General features: G+C 42.4%; 1 protein-coding gene across 1 annotated transcript in view; it reads right to left on the bottom strand.

Annotated features, from left to right (window-relative positions):
• snd1 (staphylococcal nuclease and tudor domain containing 1) overlaps positions 1–21,279 on the bottom strand; it is a 174,947-nt gene that overhangs the window by 41,442 nt on the left and 112,226 nt on the right. The window contains exon 18 of the mRNA XM_073480269.1: positions 2,618–2,759. Coding sequence (XP_073336370.1) covers positions 2,618–2,759 — 142 coding nt within the window. The remainder of the gene's footprint in view (positions 1–2,617; positions 2,760–21,279) is intronic.

Raw genomic sequence — 21,279 nt, 5'->3', positions numbered from 1 at the left:
AGGAAAGATTTCACTCCACATCTCGCCCATACATTTTCTCTGCTGACAGTAAGTGATGCTGAAGGCATTAACCCCAGCCTCAGGTTAACACGTGCCATGTGCTGTACAGTTCAACCTCTATGCAGTGACACGTGATTTCGATCAGTGATAAAACCTTGCACATAACCTCAACATCACTCCCGACTTGCAGGGGAGTGAAGCTCAAGTAGCCAGCGGACGTGTAAGGGCTTTAGATTTGAATCTACAGCTCATGGCAAAGACATGAATAGCAGATTGTCTGTGCACACTTCTTAGCACCTGGAGATTTCGAAGAAGAGCGGAGGAAAGAAAGGCCGGGGTCTTGAAAGAACAATTGAGGCCAAATGCTTTCCACACCCATATGTGATTGGATTATTATGGAGTGAGTGATGCTCAGGCTCAGATTGGCAGTAAATGAAGGCAAATTAATTAATTACGGCAGTGAGGCAAATTAAGAGGTGGCCAAAGTCAATTTCATGGCCCCTGACAGTCGACTGCCAGTGACGCCAGATGTGGGGGGCGGCTTTGAGGGGAAGACCTTCGCATCCCGCACTGCTCCCACACACAAACTGGCAGAAGATGAAGGGACGGTGACTGGCATGAAAGCTTTGGACCTGTTCCAGCCAGTTTGTGAATGCAGGTTTCGGTGTTATTGTGCGTTTCTGAACATGTGATTTTGTAAGACAATAACTGAGTCACAAAATCCAAGGTGTCGAGGACAGGTTGGTACCAATTCTGACAGATAATGGGTCAAACAATGCAGTCAGGATGATTCAGAAAAGGTAAAAACACACGCTTTTACTCTGGATTGTTTCTGAAAAGACTATTTCAATAAGTGATGTACTGATTTTTGTACTAATTTCTTTTAGTTCTATCACCTGACTTTGGATATGTTGAAATGTTGGCTCGACACACATAAATTGCTGTCTTGCTTTTCTGTGTTTTGAGGCCAAAATATCTCCAAAATAAGGAATGTTGAATTAGCGGTTACTAGCTCGCTCAGTTGCAGTCTCATGTTACGTAACAGCGTGTTTGAATGCGTCGGTGCAAGCCGTACCTGTACTTCTAACTCATGGAAACCTGGTAGAAAAAAAAAGACTAAGGGACCTCTGGATACCCATGTAGAACTGTTAAATTAAAGGTTTCATATTATGCTTATTTTCAGGTTAATAGTTCTATCTTGGGTTACTTCTAGAATAGATTTACATGCGTCAATGCACACAACACACAGCAGTTTTCTCATACTGTCCAATGCAGCAGCACTGTATTCCCCATCCCTCTGAAACACTGTTTTAGCTCCTGTCTCCTTAAGGCCCCTCCTTGCAAATACCCAGTCTCCTCTGATTGGTCAGCTTGTACACGCCGGAGCCACCACCGCTTAAATCAACACAGCAGCTTTGGTAAATTAATTCTTCCTAGGCATAAATTATGGAAATGTGTAACATGGGGACGTAGTGTGATGTCACAAAGTCACGGAGTTAAAGGCAGGACTACTGACCAGGCGCGTCAGGAGCAGTGTTTTCTGTGGGAGAGAGGAGCTTTTGTTGGTGTGGACTGGAAAACTGAAAAAGATTAATAGCTCTTCTTTAATTTAGTGCTGCAACATTTTGGCTGTAGGCTTATAACTGCATTACTACAAATTTATAATTCAGAAAAACATCAGATGGTGGAAGTTGGATTGGTGCAGGGATCGGTGATGACAGACGGATATCCAGTGAGTCAGGATCAGCACCCAATACCGCTATTGGATCAGATTGCCTTCTCTAATTCTAGTCTCTCATTATTTGAATTGAAATAATGGCAAAGGTGTTGCTCATTGCACTGTAGCCTAAGCATGAGATCCGTCTGGCCTTAGTTACTGTTATAAGCCTCGGACAACTTAGTGGCGACAAACGGCTGCGTGTATGAGCTTGTAATTAAACAGATACATATGTATACATATGCACACACCTTGATATTGCAGAGGATGGCCCATTAAGTATACAACCTAAAAGATGGGCCGTTACCCAGCACAAAATAGAAGAGGGGGAGGTATTATGTGTGCATTCATTCATTCACACACACACGCACACACAGTCGCAAACAGAGCTTGTCAGAAGGAGCAGCCATGCGGGAATACCAGGGATTGTTAGTTTTCCCATCTCCAAACTTTTCTCTCTCTTCCTCCCCCTGTCACTGGTGACAAGAGGGGATGGTGTGATTTATTCCCGTCATTCAGTAGTAATAACAAGTAGGACGTCCTTTGTTTTGTCTCTGCTGGTGGGAGGAATGCTGCAGCAAGGGATGAGGTGAATGTCAGAGTGGTAGAGATAATTGACATTCATAAAGTCAGTGTGGTGTTAAAAGGGAATAAAAAGTGAGAGAGCGAGAGCCCCTCGCTCGCACCTCTGTGTGGAGAGACTGTCGATGGTGGTAATTTGTGTAGGAATGCTTAAGATGATGAAATAATCACTGTAGCATGAAGCAATAAAGCCATTTCAAGTTTGGCTAATTCACATTTGATCTACCCATGTAGTCTGCATATGCTTCAATGTCTCCTTCATCAAGCAACTGTCATTCACGCATTCCTGCACGCACACGAAGCACAAACTCATGTTACCTGTCTCTACGTCCTGGGCGTAGAAGTGCAGGGTGTCGCAGATTTCGGTGACGTATACTGCTCTGTAGTTGGCCACTCGCTCCTTTTCCTCGGTAACATGCACGACCTCCTCAACTGGTTTCTCCTCGTAATTGGCCCAGATCTACAATAAAAACACAGGTGACAGAGACAGGTGAATGACTGCAAACTGATAGCAGACCTCTGCAATAGACATGCGGTACTTGAGATTATTCTTTGTTTGATTGAAGAAAAAACATCTAAATAAGAATAGATGTGTGTCAGAGAGGAGAACTCAAACTAACTTCTTGATACGTCCATATATTTTTCATCCACTCGAGAAGTAATGGCGATTAACACATTTTGCACTACTGTATGATGTGGTCACATATTTATGAGTGCCAGAAAAATGGAATAGACCTTAATATCCTAAAGAAAAAAGGGGTAATAGCAAATAAACATTATTTTTCCTCATCATCTTGTGCAAAACCCAACCACCATGATGCTACAAACATATTCCAATTCAGAGCAGATAAGTGTAAAGACCCTATGTGACAGGTCTTATCAACATAGAGATATGAGTAATAATAGAAAAAGTAATATAACAACCCACTGGTCTAACACTCATGATTTGAAAGTAATAATGGTTGTCACAGAACCTTCATAATAGTCATAGAAAAGGAAGCCAAATGATATATTAAGACTAAAAATGGATGATAAAACAACCGACAGTGTAAACAGAGCCGAAACATTCCATTAGCTAATTAACACAAATGTAATTGGCAACTACTTTGATATCCAAGCAACCATTTTAAGTAAGAATAGCAAAGATTTCCTGGTTGAAGCTTCTTAAATGTGAGGATTCGCTTTTCTTTTGTCACATATGAAAGTAAAATGAATATCTTTGCATTTTGTTTGAGCCAAGTTGAGATTTAGACCTTTAAAGTGACGGCAGTTTCATAAAGTGAGGACATTTTGGCTGGTCATGGTCATTTTTTAGGGTTCAGTCCTGGGTTAAGAGTTCAAGTTAGAATTAGTTCAAGGTTACAGTAAGGCTGAGGTTAGCCATGTGGTGTTGGTGAAAACATGACAAGATTGGGAAATAATGTTGTTCCTCGCGAGCATAGTGATTTGTGTTTGTGTGTGTGTAAGCAGGTTACATCCTTTCTATGCTGCATCAAGGTTAGTTCGCTTTCGGCTCCCCAGGAGAAACAGAGGGCAGGAGGCTCATTAGGGAGAAGTGCTTTGCCTTGGGCCACATATCAAACTGCATGGATGTCAGTAGATGTGTGTCTTGAGTGTGTGTGTGTGTTTACAGAGAGCAAGGGATGCGGAAGAAAGAGTGGGTGGTTGTCAAGACTGAATGCAGCATGTTTGTATAGAGCTTCAAATACAGTAATAGTATTAAACACGGGCACCAACACAGGATGGTCAGGATGAAAGCGAGCTAATCAACTCCCTGCAGATGAAATGCATGAGAGGGGGAGCGCAGGAGATGTAAAGAAGAAGACAACGAATCAGGAAGGGTGGGGAGCTCAAAAGTCAAAAAGTGCTCCAACTTCTTGTGCAGATAGCAGCAGCAGCAGGGGCACAGCTTGTTACCGCTCATTTCTGCAGGCTATTTGGGAAGTGTTTACTTTGAAAGGTTAGAGAAAGAAAAGGAAAAGAGGCAGACAGATTTTATAAGAGCACAGTGATATTAGCCAATTAGGTTTTGGCTAATTATTTAACTGCATGGTATCATCGAGCTAATTAGATTAGCTAGTTTTAGTGTTGTCATTTTTTTTCACTCCTGCCTTGGCTCATCTGCAGAGCTACGCTAGTGTTAAAGCTCAGTTAATCATACCCCAGGCTTTTTTTTTTTTTTTTAATATGCTGGCTCTTCAGCATGCTAAGATTATCCTTTTACCTCATTGATGTGCTGATGTACACTGGCATGAGTCTTACGGGAGTGAACTGAGTGTTTGTGTGTGTGTGTGTGCAAGAGACGGAGCAATTGGTGAATGAGATTTGTAGGGGAAAAAAACAATTGTCACGACCATGGAAGAAATGTTTCCAACTGTTAGCCATGAAACAAGTGACCAAAAAACTGAGCAGTGCCGCCCTGCTTACCCGCTAACAAAAGACAGGGTCATACTACCCAATTACATTCAATTATTCATCCCTCAAATGCTACAAATAAAAGGAAAAGAGCTGGAGAAGAGAAGGGGGAAAGGAGCAAAGAAGGGAGGAAAGAAAGCAGGTAGATATAGTGGGGATTGAGGGCGAGCAAGGTTAATGAAGACCGAAAATGCTGCCACGCTTCGTAAACCCCGAGATCAACCAGGATTTTTTTTTTTCCTTTCTATGGCGTTAGACAGTCACGTGCATTATTAGCACATTCATATACAGCCACATGCTCACATTATATGCACAATCACAAATGCAGGAATACGCAGCGTCGGCTAATAAACATGCTTCCCACATTGCAACCGAGCTGACACGGCGTGGCTTTTAATCAAACCTGCAGCACCAATTAGGGATTACAAAGATTAGAGTGTCACCATTCATTAGCCTGGTGGGTATCACTGCGCCACTTTTAGGGTGGTGGCAAGTGAGTTGGCTTATGGTGGGATTGGACACCAAGCACATCCACAAGGAATGCCCTTGACCTCCGGCTTTGTGTTGAGCACGGATGTCAAAGTGACAGGAGACGGTTACAAAGACAGAAAAACACATTTGCTTCCCCAATGAAAGTTCTCTCGTGTGCTGAAGACACAGCTAGACTACAGTCCAAGCAGTCGGTCAATTGTTGCAACCAACATAAGAGCTATTGTTGCATTTGAAGTCAAACCTTTTTCGCCATTTTCCGTCTCCCCATGTCTGACACTGCCTGCTTGTACAGCAGGTTTCAACTGAAAATGACCGACATCCTGCTGTCTCTTCTGCTCCCTCCGTCACAGCAATTGTGTAAATCGGGGTTAACATTGTGTCTACACAGGAGGCGTACTGTGAGCAGCACATTAGCAGAGCAGCAGCTTCAGTCCTCTGACTGCACAGGATGAGTTCAGACACAGTATTGAGGGGTAGGTTATCCATATTTTGGCAGCGCTCAGAGCCCAACCAGCAATGACTGTAGTTAAGCGCATAAAAAAATGGAAGAAAGTAGACTTCAAGCGTAAAAAAAAATGCTTTGGGTCACAGCTTGGATGGATTAAAAAAGAAGCATATTTGTTGTGTCAGATGTTGTGAAACATCTCTTGTATGAACACACTGTAAGAGGCACACATTGAGCTTAGGTTGTGTACGCACGAGTTGAAAATGTTTAAGCAAAGACGCTGTGGTAACCCAAAGATGAGCATTTGCTTTGCATTGTCTCCGACTGCACTACAAACACTGGAGCTTCATCTGTTCTTAAAGCTCAAATAAATGCGCAGACACACGCACGCGCCTGCACACACGTACATAGCGCCCAGGGCTGATGACCTTCCGTGAGCAGCCAACCATCCTGTTTGTTCCACTTGAATGCAGGTATGTGACTGCTGCTTCTGCTGCTGCTCTGCAACTGCAGCCAGACGCTAGAGCCACCAAGCTGCCAGAGACAATGAGAGCGAGAGCGAGCGAGAGAGAGGGGAAGGGAAGAGAGCGATAGAAAGATGGGAAAGAGGAAAAAGCGGCAGGCCATTAAGCTCAGGCTGAAAGGACAACAAGTCCTAATAATGGAGGCCAAGCTAAGAGAGATGGCAGGTTAGGCTGACCTTCACAACTCCTGAATGACAATACACAAATAGACCCAAACAAGTCCAGCTTGGTGATGGGGTGATGGGGCAATGCTGCTTCATTGCTCCATCTGGTCACTATAGGAACCACATGGAAAAGGGCTAAAAGAAGAATTTTCTCAAATCTGGTTTCTTGTCGTTGGTATTCTCTTAATCTTCTATTACTTTGCTGCCTTTCTCTAGCTAAACCCTCAATGATCTCACTGTTTCATCCCATCTCTTTATCGTCTGAATTTTATTTTTCCAACACTACAACGAGGAGAGAAAAAAGAACAGTTAACAACCGAAAAATATTTTCTGTCTTAAAAAATTATGACAAACTTTCACACCAGCTGCTGCAACTTTTAACAGCCAAAGTGGTTTCAAGTGAGACTTGGAGGAAAATGGCTACCTCGGAAGAAGAAATATCTGGTTAGGGCCAATTTTTTGCTGCAATTCACTGGTAGCGAGTCTTAATTACCCAGCCTGGCATGCCGAAACATCGCTGATGGGAAGAGTAGCTCTCACACAGTTGGTAAGTGCGGCTCTGCTTTGGAGAGCTAAGTGGGCTGCTGATTAGCTTAGTGTTGATTTGTCTGAATATTTCTAATTTGATGAAGAGCGCGGCTGCTTAGAAAGACTAAGCAATTGTGCTACATTCGTAGATTCACACAGACAGGCACAGGTGGATGAATACACAGACAGATGGATGACTGAACACACACATAGTGCCAGAACGAGGGGGTGAGGGCTGGTTTGAACACTGATTAAAGGTGGCAGTGTGTCAATTTGAGTAGTGTGTGTGTGTGTGTATGGTCTGTTAATATAAAAATTGTCACTGCTACCTAAAATACATGGTAGAAAAGTTTGTTAGCAGGGAAATTGGTATAAAATTTGGTTTGGTTTAAAGGAGCTCTGTGGAAATTCTGTGTTGTGTTGGAAGCCGGTCGTTAGTTTATGTAAGCGGACTCAACTTCTAAACTAACGTTACTACTGTTGCCTTCTGTTAGCAGAGCGAGAGAGAGGCACTGAGACGAGGCATTCGAGAACATGAAAAAGAAACATCCTTACGAGTCCTTCACAAAGCCAAGAGAGACGGGGTAGATCTTATTTCTCAGCTTGCTAGAAAATGTTACATAGAGGCCCTTTAAGCATTTTAACTTGTATGAGAAACATTTCCAAAAGACTGACTAGAGATATGAATATAAAATATGTAACATTTTTCTCGAGGCAATGGTGCATTTCATTTGGTCGCCTGTCGCTATAACTTCCATCAGATGATACCTCAGAAAGTGAGGAAGGAAGTCAACGCACATGACTAATCATAAACTGAATCAAACTTTAATACATTAGCTCGTTCGTGAACTTTTCATGCCAGATAGAGTTTCCTCAGTAGTGGTGGTTGTTTAACAACGAAGACAACTATTCCCATGATCCCACACTACTTCGCTACATCTAACTATTTCTTTAATTTCATTTTTTTGGACTGACATAATGTGGGCTTGAGTCTGTTTTTTTAAGTTGTTTTTCCAACTGAATCTCTAAAACTGTCACGTCTTCTATGATTTGAGAAAGCGTGTTTTATTTTTACTTTCCCATCAAATAAAGAACATATTACATCCCTCTTCTGATTAATCCGACACACTCAGAAGAGAGCGCTCCCTGAAAAGAACATTATGAGCACTACTTTAAATACAGTCTGCCTTCACAATCTCTCATTAACCTGTCTTCACATGCCGCACTGACATTGACAGCTGCGGTATGCACATGTCGCTGCCCTCTGATTCAAACACACCTCAGTGGACAAGGCTGCTAAGCCCTCACACCCAGTCACAAATTCGAGTTCTGAAACAATAGCGCAGAGCCGCTGAAGCACTGATAATTGTAGCAGGATCATTTAGAGTGGTGGCTCTTCTTACATGGGAACTTACATAGTTTCAGCGTTAATTCATTACCCAATCACGCTTGGAGAACAATTGAAATCAATAAGAGCATGTTATTCATAAGAGTGCACTTTGTAAATCAATTTAGCCCCTATTATATCCCTGATGAATCCCCTTTAGAGAGAATAGTTAATTAATTCAATCGAGGGCACGTTTTTCTCTATTTGGTCTCTCCGTGTTCACTTGTAGCCTTTTTTTTAGAAACTCACATCAAAGGGCTTAAAGCTACACATAAGGGTAGAAAGGGACCACATTTACTTATGATTTATTTTAGTCTGTGTAGATGCTAGGTGGGGGAGCTTCACTTAACTTCAATGATGATACAGCTGGTATCAAAGGGAAGAACTGGAATGCCCATAAAGGATGCATACTCAATGAAAAGTTAAACACTGCCTGAACTCTTTTTGCTGTAAATCCAGTCTCTCGGGTTCTCAATGTACACTCACTCTGAATGCTAAAATCTGCCCAAAAGGTGCTGCCGTATCACTCTGCATTGATGTTTTCTATTTAAGTATTCTTCTGTACAATAATGTTTCCCTGTAAATAACATTAAGCTCTAGAAAATAATTTGATTGGCATACAAAATGAGAAAGAGCTCATTAGAAATCTGCATCGGAGTCAGGTTAATGAGAAGGACAGGTTGGCGTGGCAGAGAGGTGGACGACCCTGGATTTCCTGGTGCTCAATGATGTTGTCTGTATTGACGAAACCATTAGGAGGTGGAGAATGATCAACAAGATGGACAATTGCTTTACTGAGGGCCAATCTGCCATATCACAGCTTCTATGATTACGCTGTCACAGGAACTTTATTTAACATCATGACTTTTATAATGATATTTTAGGATGCATTGGTAAAATAATAACATTATTAGGCCATATACAGGTTCAATTAGTGGAAGCTGTACCTTTAAATTAGGTTGTCCAAAAAAAAAAAATTACTGTTGGTGGGTCAAAAGCAGCGAGAACTTCAGGGCCAAGCCAACAGAACAATGAATATTCTCTAATTAAGGGCCAAATACTGTAGCATTAAGAGTTCTCAACCAACATCCAAAAAAACAAACGAATCGATCTTACACACAGTAAAAGGTTCATGGCTGATGAATGGTTGTATTTATGTATACACACACAGAACTGTACTCTTTTTTTTTAAAACTAAATGTGATGTAACGAGGGGTTGTCAATGACAAAAATCACCATTTCTAAAACAAAAAAGCAGAGGAAATATCTCCATGTAGTCATGTCACCAGTTCAGTTCATTCAGTTCAGTTCAGTTCAAAAATTATACATCGGAGTGGTGAATAAGAACCTGTCATTTCTCGTCCATGCTCCTAAGTGCATATGCTCCCTTTTCAACTCTGGCTTTTTAAACCAATTTGACTCACTGCCAAAAACTGATATGACAAAAGGTTGGTGTCAGGTAAATCCTTGGAGCTGATGGAAGGTACCACATAACTTGACTGACTGAAGGGTGGACTACCAGTGTCCCCTCACTTTGGTTTATTGACTGCATGCTATACAACAGGCCAGAGGCCACTTCAGTTTTCTTGACAACCCTCAAATCAAATTGAGTAACCTCTATGTGAAAAAAGTCATCTTTATTGATCTTGATTGGACAGAGAGTTAAGTGACAGGTGTCAGGGTGGTCCAATCGCTCGTGTACAGTAAAGTGAAAAGACATCAACCCGATGCAATCGCCTGGCCCTTAAGGGCCCGCCTCCAAGGTTAAGAGGGGTTGTTGATGGTACATTAACCCTGATGGCTCACCTTGTCATAGTGGGATAAGTAAAAGACGTGTCTGTGGTTGTGGAAGGGGAACTGATTTACAGGGTCTGTGCACAAGCTTCCTTCTCATTTCTTCCATGCTGTCCTCATATTCAGATTTAATGCATCATAAAACCTACAGACTGGGCTAAGCACACACAAACATATATGTGCACAGAGGCACTATTGTGGCCTTGGGAACAATTGGTCCAGGTTGAGCTACGATGTGCTAGCAACACTGTCTCTGCCACAGTGGGCTAATAGAGGACCACTGCTTATGGGCCTGCAAGGCCACACATGTGGACATGGTAACAAAACATGTCAGCTGCACACAGGTCTATTGGACAAGCTGTAAAAAATGAAATCACACAACACCTGTATATTGTGTTTGGGGAGGCAATTGGTTCAACACAAACACAACAAATTCCAATGGAAATTATTTTATATGACAATTGTTATCCTCAACCGTGTGCAAATATATATATATATATATATATATATATATATATATATATATATATATATATATATATATATATATATATATATATATATATATATATATATATATATATATATATATGTTGCTAGGGATGTTTCAGAGGGAAAACAAAACAACAAACAGTGGCCTCCATGCAAGGTTTCTGATTTTTTCCAATGACAAAAAAAAAAAAAAAAAAGGATCTAGGTTCAAACTGAGGCTACACTGACTGTGTATTTCAACTCTTGGACACACTGCACACCACTGGAACCCAATCAATCCTAATCCTCTTAAATAAGAATATTAGAAAATAGGTGTCCACTTTCACGTCCCAAGCCAAACACCGAGGGGAGAGCGGGAAAAGCAGGAGAGGGATGGAGGGATGAGTCTCTCGGATGTGGTTACTTAGCAGATAAATTATGCATTAAAACTGCACAGGTGGCGCGGGACAGGGTTTTTAGGTGAAGGGAGGGAGCTGAGCAGCTGGGGATAACAGAAACGGGAGAGCAAGCGAAGGAGAGAGGGAGAAGAAGAAGAGAGAAAGAGATACTCCCGAGCTTCATATCACAGCCAACAGATGTTCTCCCATCACAGAGGCGGCAGGCAGGCGGGGGGGCGACTCAACCCCGGCTTACACGGCTAATATGACCCCCCTTTAAGCTGCCACACATACACGTACACGACAGTCGAGGGCTTGGAAACGACCTAAGGCTATCTTGGTGGCAACTTGTTACACTTTTTAAATTGGCACAAATTGATCCACTTAGATGCGTTGATGTTGGGGTGAGGGTGGAAGCAGGTCTGTCTGGCTATTAGCAACAAGTACGTCATATAAGAGCAGACGTCACAAAGTGCTTCACAATAAAAGACAAAAAGAAAATACAAGACATGAAATGCAGACAAAAACAAACTCTAAAAACATCAAAAGTGCAAAATTAAATAACAAGCACTGACTTGCACCTGACAGAGATTGGTGGTATGTGCGTGTGAACTGAAGGGGGGCATGGTGTTACCATGGAAACAGCAAATATGGGCGCATATGTAATCAGGTCGATACGCGCACACACAAACCTACACCTGTGCCGCCGTCCTCATGGGCGCCACCCGACTCGGCTGGTATGGAAAGCCAGAAGGCTGAGTGTACGAACCAGGCATTGCTCACAGATCACACACACAAAACCACACACATCGTCCCTGGAGGCAGTCACTCCAGCATATGGAGACTAATGTCAAGTGGGCCGTTTTTTTTTCTAACTCTTTTTCTTTTTTTCAAACCAAAGCAGTGACTGTGTCTGTCCACGGTCATTAAAAGATGATCAAGCCGAGCGTGATGTCGTCGGAGCAAAACAAAAGCAGCGGCGGGGAATAAGCATGCAATTTAAGACGACCAGCTGCAAGTGCAAGGGCACATGATGCAGACACTCAATCTTCAAATGGCTTAGACAGAGACAGAAAAGAGAAAATAATTAAGCTGTAGCCAGGAAAAACACTTTGTCTGATTGTGTATCTTGATAACCTTGATAAAAAATGAGGTGCTGCTCGATGGAGTGTTGAAGAGACGGACACAAATACTTAGAGGTTCGCTTGATTTGTGTTTGATTACTATGTTTGTTTGTCCGACAATGATTTTGCATTTGTATGTGTGATCTGCTAGTTGACTCCCCCCGTCGCTGTCTTTGTCCTTCACAATTATTCTGTCTTGATTCTCCCATCAAAATCTGCTGTTATGTCCTTGATGCCAAATGGGGTGAAAATAAAGTACATCTTTCTGTAAATACGCTCATCTGGATAAAAGGATAAAAGTGTGCTGCAACTAACAATAAATGCACAGGATTCTAGCCCTTCTGCCCTCTGTTCTTCCTTTCATCCTCTATAGGATATGTTTATCAAATTGAGTGGATTATTGTCCATGAGAACACGCTCTCTGTCTGATCACTGGAAATTAGGGAAGAGCTTAAAGTAACAAGAGGAGGAAGAGAAAACAGGAAAGAAAAGAGCGGGTACAAAGTAGAGTGATTAAGAAATAGGCCTACCTCAATGCTACAATGTATAGGTATGCAATTAAAAGGTAATTAATCAACTTTTTAATTAACAGGCTAGTCTGTCCCACACAGTGTTGCCATGACGACTGGTTTTCCAGGGTGGCGTTATCTCTTCTCTTTCCTCCCTTTCTCAGTGAAGGAATCCTGATCATTTTTCTCACCGATCACACCTTTCATCCTTGTTCTACTACTCCCTATTGCTTTCCCCCTTTAAGAAGAAGCAAAAATAATAAAGGTATGAAAAGGAGGAGGCTACGGAGTAACGGGGGGGGGGGATTAGGGGATGGGAGGGATGTGGAATAGAGAGTGACAGAGAGGTTAATATAGATCTGGCAACGGCATGGAGCAGCAATGGGAAGCAGGAGGAAGAACCAGAGGGAAGAGAGGGAAACAGAGAGGGGGAGGGGGAGAGGAGTAAGGGGAGAAAAAGATGGCAATATTATCACATCAGAGGTAAAGCCCCTTGAAGTTTTTGAATCGCTTCCCACATGTCACAATTTGTGGAGTGATTCAAAGCTCTGGCGTTGCTCTTGAGAAAAGCTTCTTTCCCAGGTGAGGAACAACTTCACTAATCAGCATCCCTGTAGGAGGGACTATGGTTGGCAGAGCACAAACTCAACCTAATATGGTGACAAAGGCATGAAACAGGCATAGCTGCAACAGGCCAACAAATCAGAGCACAGAGCACTTCGGGATATGTCTTCAGTCAGTTTTTAAATATTTAAATTACTTGGAGATGGTACAGAAGGATGCAGTGCTTAAGTCTTTGATTGGATTGATGGATGTGGAAATAAAGAAGGCCTGCAGTAGTTAAACAGTCAGTTGTAACATGGGTACTGCTCAGCATGTTACATCTGGTAATCAGCAACGTAGTCTCAAAGTAAACCATTTCCCGTTTGCTATGGGATTGAGGAATCCTTCTCTATCGTTATATAACAGTGACTCAACAGTCTCAAGTGTCAATTATCTCAACAACTGTATATCCACATGCTGCACCCCCAAATGACACACTGGAAGCAAGCAAAATGATTTGGCGAGACTTATACTGACACACAGAGGAAGAACCAGAAATAAGTGGGAAGTGAAAGTAATGTGGCAAATGTGGGGAAAAGGACAGAAACTAACAGAAAAAGAGAGACGAGGGCTGAGAGAGACTGGTACAACAGCGGGAATCGGAAGTGCAGTGATGACGAGAGCCTGTTTATGTAACTGTCTGTCTCTCCCTAAGGCATGTGAGAGAGAAGGGGGAAGAGAGCGACTCTGTAAAATGCACAAAAACACACTAGCAAAACTAGCAGAGTGGTCCCATTCTCTAGATTTAGAGTGTTTTCTGCAGGCTAGCCAACCAGGAGACTGAGCACAGTAAAAAGTGGACTGACCTAAATTACAAGAGATTCTCGAAAACTCAAAAATTCTCTCAAACCTGGATCCTGGAAAATGTGTCATGTTGGTGAAAAAGAGGCAACAGAAGAGGACAGACGCAGAGTTATTTCAGCCACCTTGCCCGCCCTGTTAATAAACCCTTCCACTTCCCTCTTAGTTTGACTGATGAGATGGAATAGGCCAGCCACACCTCTAATGGCCAGTCAAAGACAAACGCACAACGTGGAGAATACAGAAGTGAGCACATAAACGGCAACACACATGCTCTCAACAACTATGGCCATACAATGATCTTTAAACCATGATGGTATCACTCACACACGATCCAGTTGGTTAATCCTCATATATAAAGCAATCCCTCCAACCCTCTCCGTGCTTTATTCGTCTATTCCTCTTTCCACGTGTCATCGTGCTCCCAAGGTTGACAGCCCATGAAAAAGGACCCATCAGTTTTCCATTAAGGGCGAGCATTCTTTGAAGGTTTAACAAACACGTTGAATGCCATTCCACAAACCAACAATCTGCAGTGCACTGGCATTTTATAGCTTAACTAGGGTCACGAAAACATATTTTATTTTGTTGGACAGTGTGATGATCCCAATAGGCCACTAAAGACACTAAAATATGAGTCCCACAGTTAAAACTTGAGCTGACAGGCATCCCGGCTTCTTTTTGGGTGTCCTTGTTTAAAAATGCACTTCGAAGAGGTGCCTTTAGAAAAACCAGGGGATAGTAGAAGAAGAGAAAAAAAAATGCATCAATGAATCAATGCGCTTTACATTCTCCTCACACAGACAAAGCATTACAGAGCATGTGAAGTAAGGGGAGAATAACAAATAAGATGCCTAATACAGGGCTTAGGTTGGGGAAAAAGGCGGAGGGGAATTAGGGAGCCAGAAAGAGGTTGAATTAAAGAGCGGATGATGAGGAAAAAGAAAGATGGGGATGATGAGGTGGAGGTACTAAAGCAAGAGCAAATGAATGAGAGGGAGAAACAGTGCAGGACTGGAACAGGGGGGAAAAGTAAGAAGAGCGGGAGAACGAGAGGCCGTGGGGGAGCCGTCAGGAGACGAATGGAGGAACAGAATAAGCAAATGAATTTAGGAGTAGAATTGGCTGCTCAACCAAGACCGGTCTGCCAATGTGTGGAGGATTCTGCGTCTGTGAGCAGGTAATAAAGAGAACTGATGAGGCGCTAGCTTCCACACCAGCTATAAGCTTATTCTCCCCATTCTGGCAGAGTACACTTAGCCTAATTTGCCTTTCTATAGTCGATGCTAGAAGACCGTATGTATAGTGCAGTATACTGAATAACAGCAACATTATAATCAGAAATAATAGAGCATATTTGAAAAGGTCAGGGGTGTCAGAGGCAACTAGCATGTCATACCTCTTAGGTGACAACAGGCCAGTGAAGCAATGTCAACAAGGTCTGATCTTAATGCCTTGGAACTAATAAAATGGAAAGTCATTAAATGGGGCAAGGTTTGAACCACCAACCAGCAGAGAGAGCATTTAAATGGTGCCCTCAAGAAACAAATATTTAGCATTTCATTAGACAGCAGAGAAAAGCGAGGGAAGCAGGGAGGGAGAAAGTAAGGGAGGGGTATTTCACTGCCGACCCATATTAAATGGAGTTAAGTGTGGCTCCGAGCAGGGGCCCTAAAAAATGTCAAAGTGTGTGTAAATGACTGTAACTTCCGTGTGTCTTATTTTTAGTGCGAACGCGAATAGCACACGCCGTTTTCTTCCTTCCCCTGATTAAACAAGGACGATTAGAGAGGACACCTGAAGCAGGGTGAAAAGTGTGCAGACTTGATGCTTTCACAGCATCTGCCTGATGACTCCGAAAATAAATAAATGTCAGTTATCTGCGGGGGAAAATGTCATCACGGCTTCTGGCCGTAATGGATGTTCACATGAATGGCGTGGCCAATACATCATGGTAGGGTTGTCTGTGCAAACTGCTGCAAGGTTACAGGAATGTCAGCAATGCAATGCGAGCTCATTCAAGCCGAACTGATCAAATCCTTGAAGCCAATAAAAGTATTTAAAGACAATGTTAACTAAATGACATTTTAAAAAGGATAAACAGGTATAAATACACATCTATAAAAGGGAATATTTTCAAGGATAAGTAGTTTTAGATTAATATGTACTGCATTTAAGCAAACACCCAGAATACTGCATCAATTAACAGCCGTTGCACAAGGTAATAACCTTTGCAGCAACTGACTAATCAAAGCTCTGCAGTGTGAGGTCAAATGTGCCCGTGTTAAAATTCAAGGCTCGCTGCTTGTATTCCATGCCCTCCTTCTAGTGGAGGTAGGAAGCAGTCAGCCACAACCAGTCCTCAGCAAACCAAGTGGAAAAGTGTCTCCTTACAGTGTCCCAGGAGGGACAAAACCATGGAAAAAAGAAAAAAAAGGAGAATAATCACTAACACAACTCCAGTCAGTGGACGTCCTTCATACTCAGTTTCATCAGCAGAGATAGTGGAGAAATTGGGGCAGAGGAGGAGAGAGAGAGAGAAAAAAAAAAGGGAAGCCCCAAGATATAAGAGGCAGGGGGGACGGAGAAAGGCACGCGGGCAGACCTGGAGGTTTGTGTTTTCTATTGCGGGTGGCGGGCTGAGCATGTGTTAATCAGCCATAATGCAATGCACTATGTCATATCAAATTATGCTCTCTGCCAGCGTTTCACCTCCTTTTCACTCTTTTCAGCCCTCTCTCTCCTCTCATGGTCTCAGCCCATCCATCCCCAGAGCAGACTGAAGGGGTGGGGTTGGTGTGCGGTGGGGTGTGCGGTGGAGGGGGGACTGCCTGAGTTTTTCTCCACTGATGAACCAGAGGCAGCCACAAACCTGCCCCTGAGGACCTCTGCTAAGAGCCCGCAAGAATCCTGTGCATGACTGGAGAAGGGAAAGCACAGGGCCAAGGACACAGACAAATGCATATGCGCAGGATGATATACATAACAATGAACATGCACAGAAAGCAAGTCAAACACGTAAATGCAAACATAACAACTTGGATGGTAAGGACTATATGCATACTGCTTAACTTCACAGCAGCGCTCGTACACAAAGTACACAGTCAAGATGTTGCGCCAAACAAAAAGGCCCACTTCCTGTTTTTATGCTTCATCAAGTAGAATATTTCATCTGAGAGTGTGTGTTCCTCTGGACTGTCCTCATGTCCTTGTGGCTGGATGCATTTTTCAGATGACATTTTCAAAGTCAGCGTGTAATCCTGCAACTCATGTAAATGTATAATTTAGCATGCGGAAGGTGAGACTGCTGAGACGGACTCGCTTCATTGAGTGTGCCTCAGTGCGTCTACTTTTTAAGTTTATTGCTCATCAAAAAGAGTTTGCATGCGTCACTCCGCAGGTGACCGGCATGCGCACGGATGCGCAGCCCGCGTTTCAGAAGGAGGACAAAGCAAATAAAGATGGAAAGAATGTTTGCATGTGTATTCACGAGACTGAGAGAGGAGCTGACAGACTGCTGAATTTGCAGCTTGGAACTGGGGAAAAGGAGGATGAAGGCGGAGAGAGAGAGAACTGGGGGTTGGGGTGTAAATAACACACACATCACTGGGTCCACTGATCTCTTTCTATGTCTTTCTGTCTCTCTGCCTAAGGGCACGGAGGGTCCAGCTTGCTGTCTACGGTGGGGGTGGGGGGTGGGGGTGTCGCCAGAGTGTGTGTGCGTCTGCACTGTCTGTCGGACTGCACATGCTCAAAGTGTGTTTGAGTAAGCAGGAGAGAGACAGTGAGAGTATGGTGTGTGTGTGTGTGTGTGTGTGTGTGTGTGTGTGTGTGTGTGTGCACGTGCAGTGCCTCCCTCCATCTGCAACCAAGTTTGTGTGTGTGCAGATGTGTACACAGCACACTGAGAGTCATATTATGTAATCTCTTAGCCATATGAAAAAAGCCTCCGTCAGCTCTTTGCTTTTGTGTGGTAGGTGGTTCATTTTGTGCACGCGGTGCTGAGAAGAAAGATGAAGGCAGGAGTAAACTCACGCACACGCAAAGAAGCGTACAGACATTATGGCATAGTAAACAAAGAGAGAGTACGCAGTCGCACACACTAATACACACACATCTGCACATTTAAATGCAAAGACACAATGCAGACACACAAACTGAAGCCAGGGAATCTGTGGTATATAAAAGAGCCGTAGTGTCCTCTCAATCTTTTCCAGTGATGTGAGGTCTCACATGGGTCACCTCTCTCATTGTGGCCACCCTGCAGGCAATAATGTCCCCTTGCTGTGATCCCGCTGTCCTCTCACACTTGCCAACAAACCCTGCAACCTTCATCTTTGCTTGTGTATTGACACGCTGGCAATGGGGCCAAACGTTCTCACACTGGATGTGTTGATGATTTCCAGCATGGGATAGGGTCCCCTGAGCCCCCAATATGAAAGGTGATAGGCTATCACAAAAGTTATTGCTCAGCACTGCCCACTTGAGTATATTTACATTTACTAGATTGAGATTTAACTTTAATTAATTACTGCCAATATAATTATTTAGCAATGAATGTGTGGACAATTAACAAATCATATGACATCTTTATATTGTAGATTAAAAAGAACGTATTAAGTACTTTATTAAACTAATGCAAAGTAATAACCCTGCTGTGGTATCACAATGTAGCAAAAAAAGTTAATGAATTTGCCTCAGGCGCTTTAACAGTTTTAATCTGACACACTGTTAGGTAGCTTGTGCTGCAGAGGCACTGTGCTGTTTTGTGTTCTGGTTTCTAAAGCTGTTACTGAGGATTAATACTGTAAAATACTCATTATCAGTAGCAGTGGTAGTATTAGAACTACATTGTTAAATATCTAAAAAACATAGGGAACCTTGTTTTGAAAAAGAGCATATAAATAGCTGGTATCTCAACACCTGGGCAGAAAAGATAATTTGACCACAGTAGGCTGAGGACTGCTGCATCATGAGTCATCCATCTGTACTAACCTGTTCATTGCTACCCACAGCGACAACACTGTGCTCTAGTGAGCCAAAGAGAAAATGTTGTCCAAAAGAGAAGCCGAGACCTTGGAGATTAGTAGTTATTTGACTAGTGATTGCTGTTGTGCCGCACTATGTCATACTGCGGACGATATATTTGGAATAAAAGCAAGACTAGCATGAATAGATTGCTCACGGGTGTGGTGATGTACTGTGACTTTTGGCACAGTTTGAGCCACTCATCTCCTATAGGGCAAAAAAATGCAAATCAACCAGTGACATAATGATTCTCCTGGTCCTCAATCTTTGAGATGGCGGAGCAAAATGCTGCCACTGACACCGTTTCATTCTCCCATTAGCTTTCTGGCATTTAAAAAGACCTCTGCACATAAGCTGACAGTATACAGTATATCCTCTTAAAACCGTTATGTAAAGAAATCAGATCACAAGAGAAACTAAAGGGAGTTATATTAATACATGACTAATGGCAGAATACTAACAACTGATCTACAGGCATTTTAAAATATGTAGAAAATGTATTATTCAGTCCTGTCATTTACAGGTACATAACATGTCTGAATAACTATTGGACGGTGTGACATGATTTACTTTGCATCAGCAGTTTTAAATACAACACCTGCATTATGCATGGTCTGCAGGATGCACGCAAATGCGTTTGCTCAAAGTCTTGAGCAGAAGTCCAGGTTTATTAAATTAAGATGAGGGAGTTTGCAGGAGTTGGCACTATATGACCAGACAAAGTGCCTTTATGTTTTATCCAAAGTTCCCCCTTTTGAAGCATCACAATAGGCTGTTCTGAACTCGATCCAAAAATCAGCTGAAGAAATGCAAACAAGCTGTGCACGCTTGTGACCCTGAGAATATAACCAAAGCTGCAAAGATATATTACAATATACTGAGTAAAGCTTTTCTATTATTTCATTATCCCTTTCAGAAACCTACAGGGGAGAGGGTTTTGCACAGAAAGAAACAAAGCAGTGAAAGAAGCAAATAATTACAAAATAATACAAATCCATGTGTTGAAGTTTTGAGGTATAATGTGTAATCAAAGAAACCTCTCTGGCATTACCTGACTCATTTTAAAGGCAGTACACTTCCATTTACAAATAGGCCATGTGATCTCTAATTTTTAAAAAGGTGACCGAGACTGGAGTTACAAAGGATTTTAACATAATAAGACGAGACTTCTCCATGATGAATGGAATGGGGAAAAGGGGGTACAAAAGGGAAAAGCAGTACCAAAGAAATCTCCAATATGGCAGGCAAATCTTAAACCTTCAGCACTCTGCTTTAGAATAACTTCCTCCTCAATCCTTTCAAACACAGCTGGGACATTTCATAATCACCCGGGCATGAGAAGCAGTTTCCACAGCAGTTGTTCCTGTTACCTCTCAAATGGAATAGACATGTATCTAGCTCGGTCATTAATTTAATATCACTTTCCGTGATTGTCATGGATGTTACTCTTGTCTCAACACCATAGAGCTTCCATTTGTTAAATCAAAAAGGCAATGCTGACAGCAGTAAGCAATAGATGGGAGAAATGGAAAGGAATGACGGAAATGGTAATACAGGTGCAATCATCCAGTTTGCCCCAGAACACTATAAGCGCGCAATTCTTCACAAGGCCTAATGCAATTTGTGTTAGAAAAGTAATAACGGCAATGATTTCATTTTCGTCAAAAATATCTCTGCGGAGTGAGGACAGTCGGAGACCAACACCAAAATGGTAGAAGTTAAGGAGATAATTTGCAGAAGCAGCAATGGGATTTGGCGAAAAGAAGCCTAAATTGGTGAAACAATGGGTTGAGTCAGAAACAGAATGAGTCAAATGTACCTTGTTATTTCACTCGAAGCCTCTATAAATGATCTACTTTCATATTAATCCCCAGAATTTTTCCATGATTTTGCCCGTGCCTACGACAGGTTTTTTCACTATAAGAGACCAAGAGAAACAGGAAGGGAAGGAGAAAAAGAATGCAACCCTAAAAGCGTTTCAACGCCTTCAGGGCTTGGGAAAGCATTGAGCATGGGATTAATAGAAAAGGGACCGTCACCCGTGAAAACCAAACAAGCATGTATGTAATTCTACAAAGACCGTTTACAGAAGACCAAGAGTCAGCATGCCTTACACATAACATGAAAAGGTCCTTCATTGTACAAATTGTGTATTTCATCGAAATTTATTCAATGAAAACCGCTCCGGGTAAAACATTCGGTACCATGTAGATGCTAATAGAAATACTATTATTGTAACAGGACAGAATGCAAACCACAACTGATCCTTTGGGACTTTTCTACCGGTACTTGTGGGT

The sequence above is a fragment of the Pagrus major genome, chromosome 14 (genome assembly GCF_040436345.1).
Source record: "Pagrus major chromosome 14, Pma_NU_1.0".
Taxonomy (NCBI): domain Eukaryota; kingdom Metazoa; phylum Chordata; class Actinopteri; order Spariformes; family Sparidae; genus Pagrus; species Pagrus major.
The sequence above is the reverse complement of the archived record's forward strand: the minus strand, read 5'-3'. Positions and strand labels throughout refer to the sequence as shown.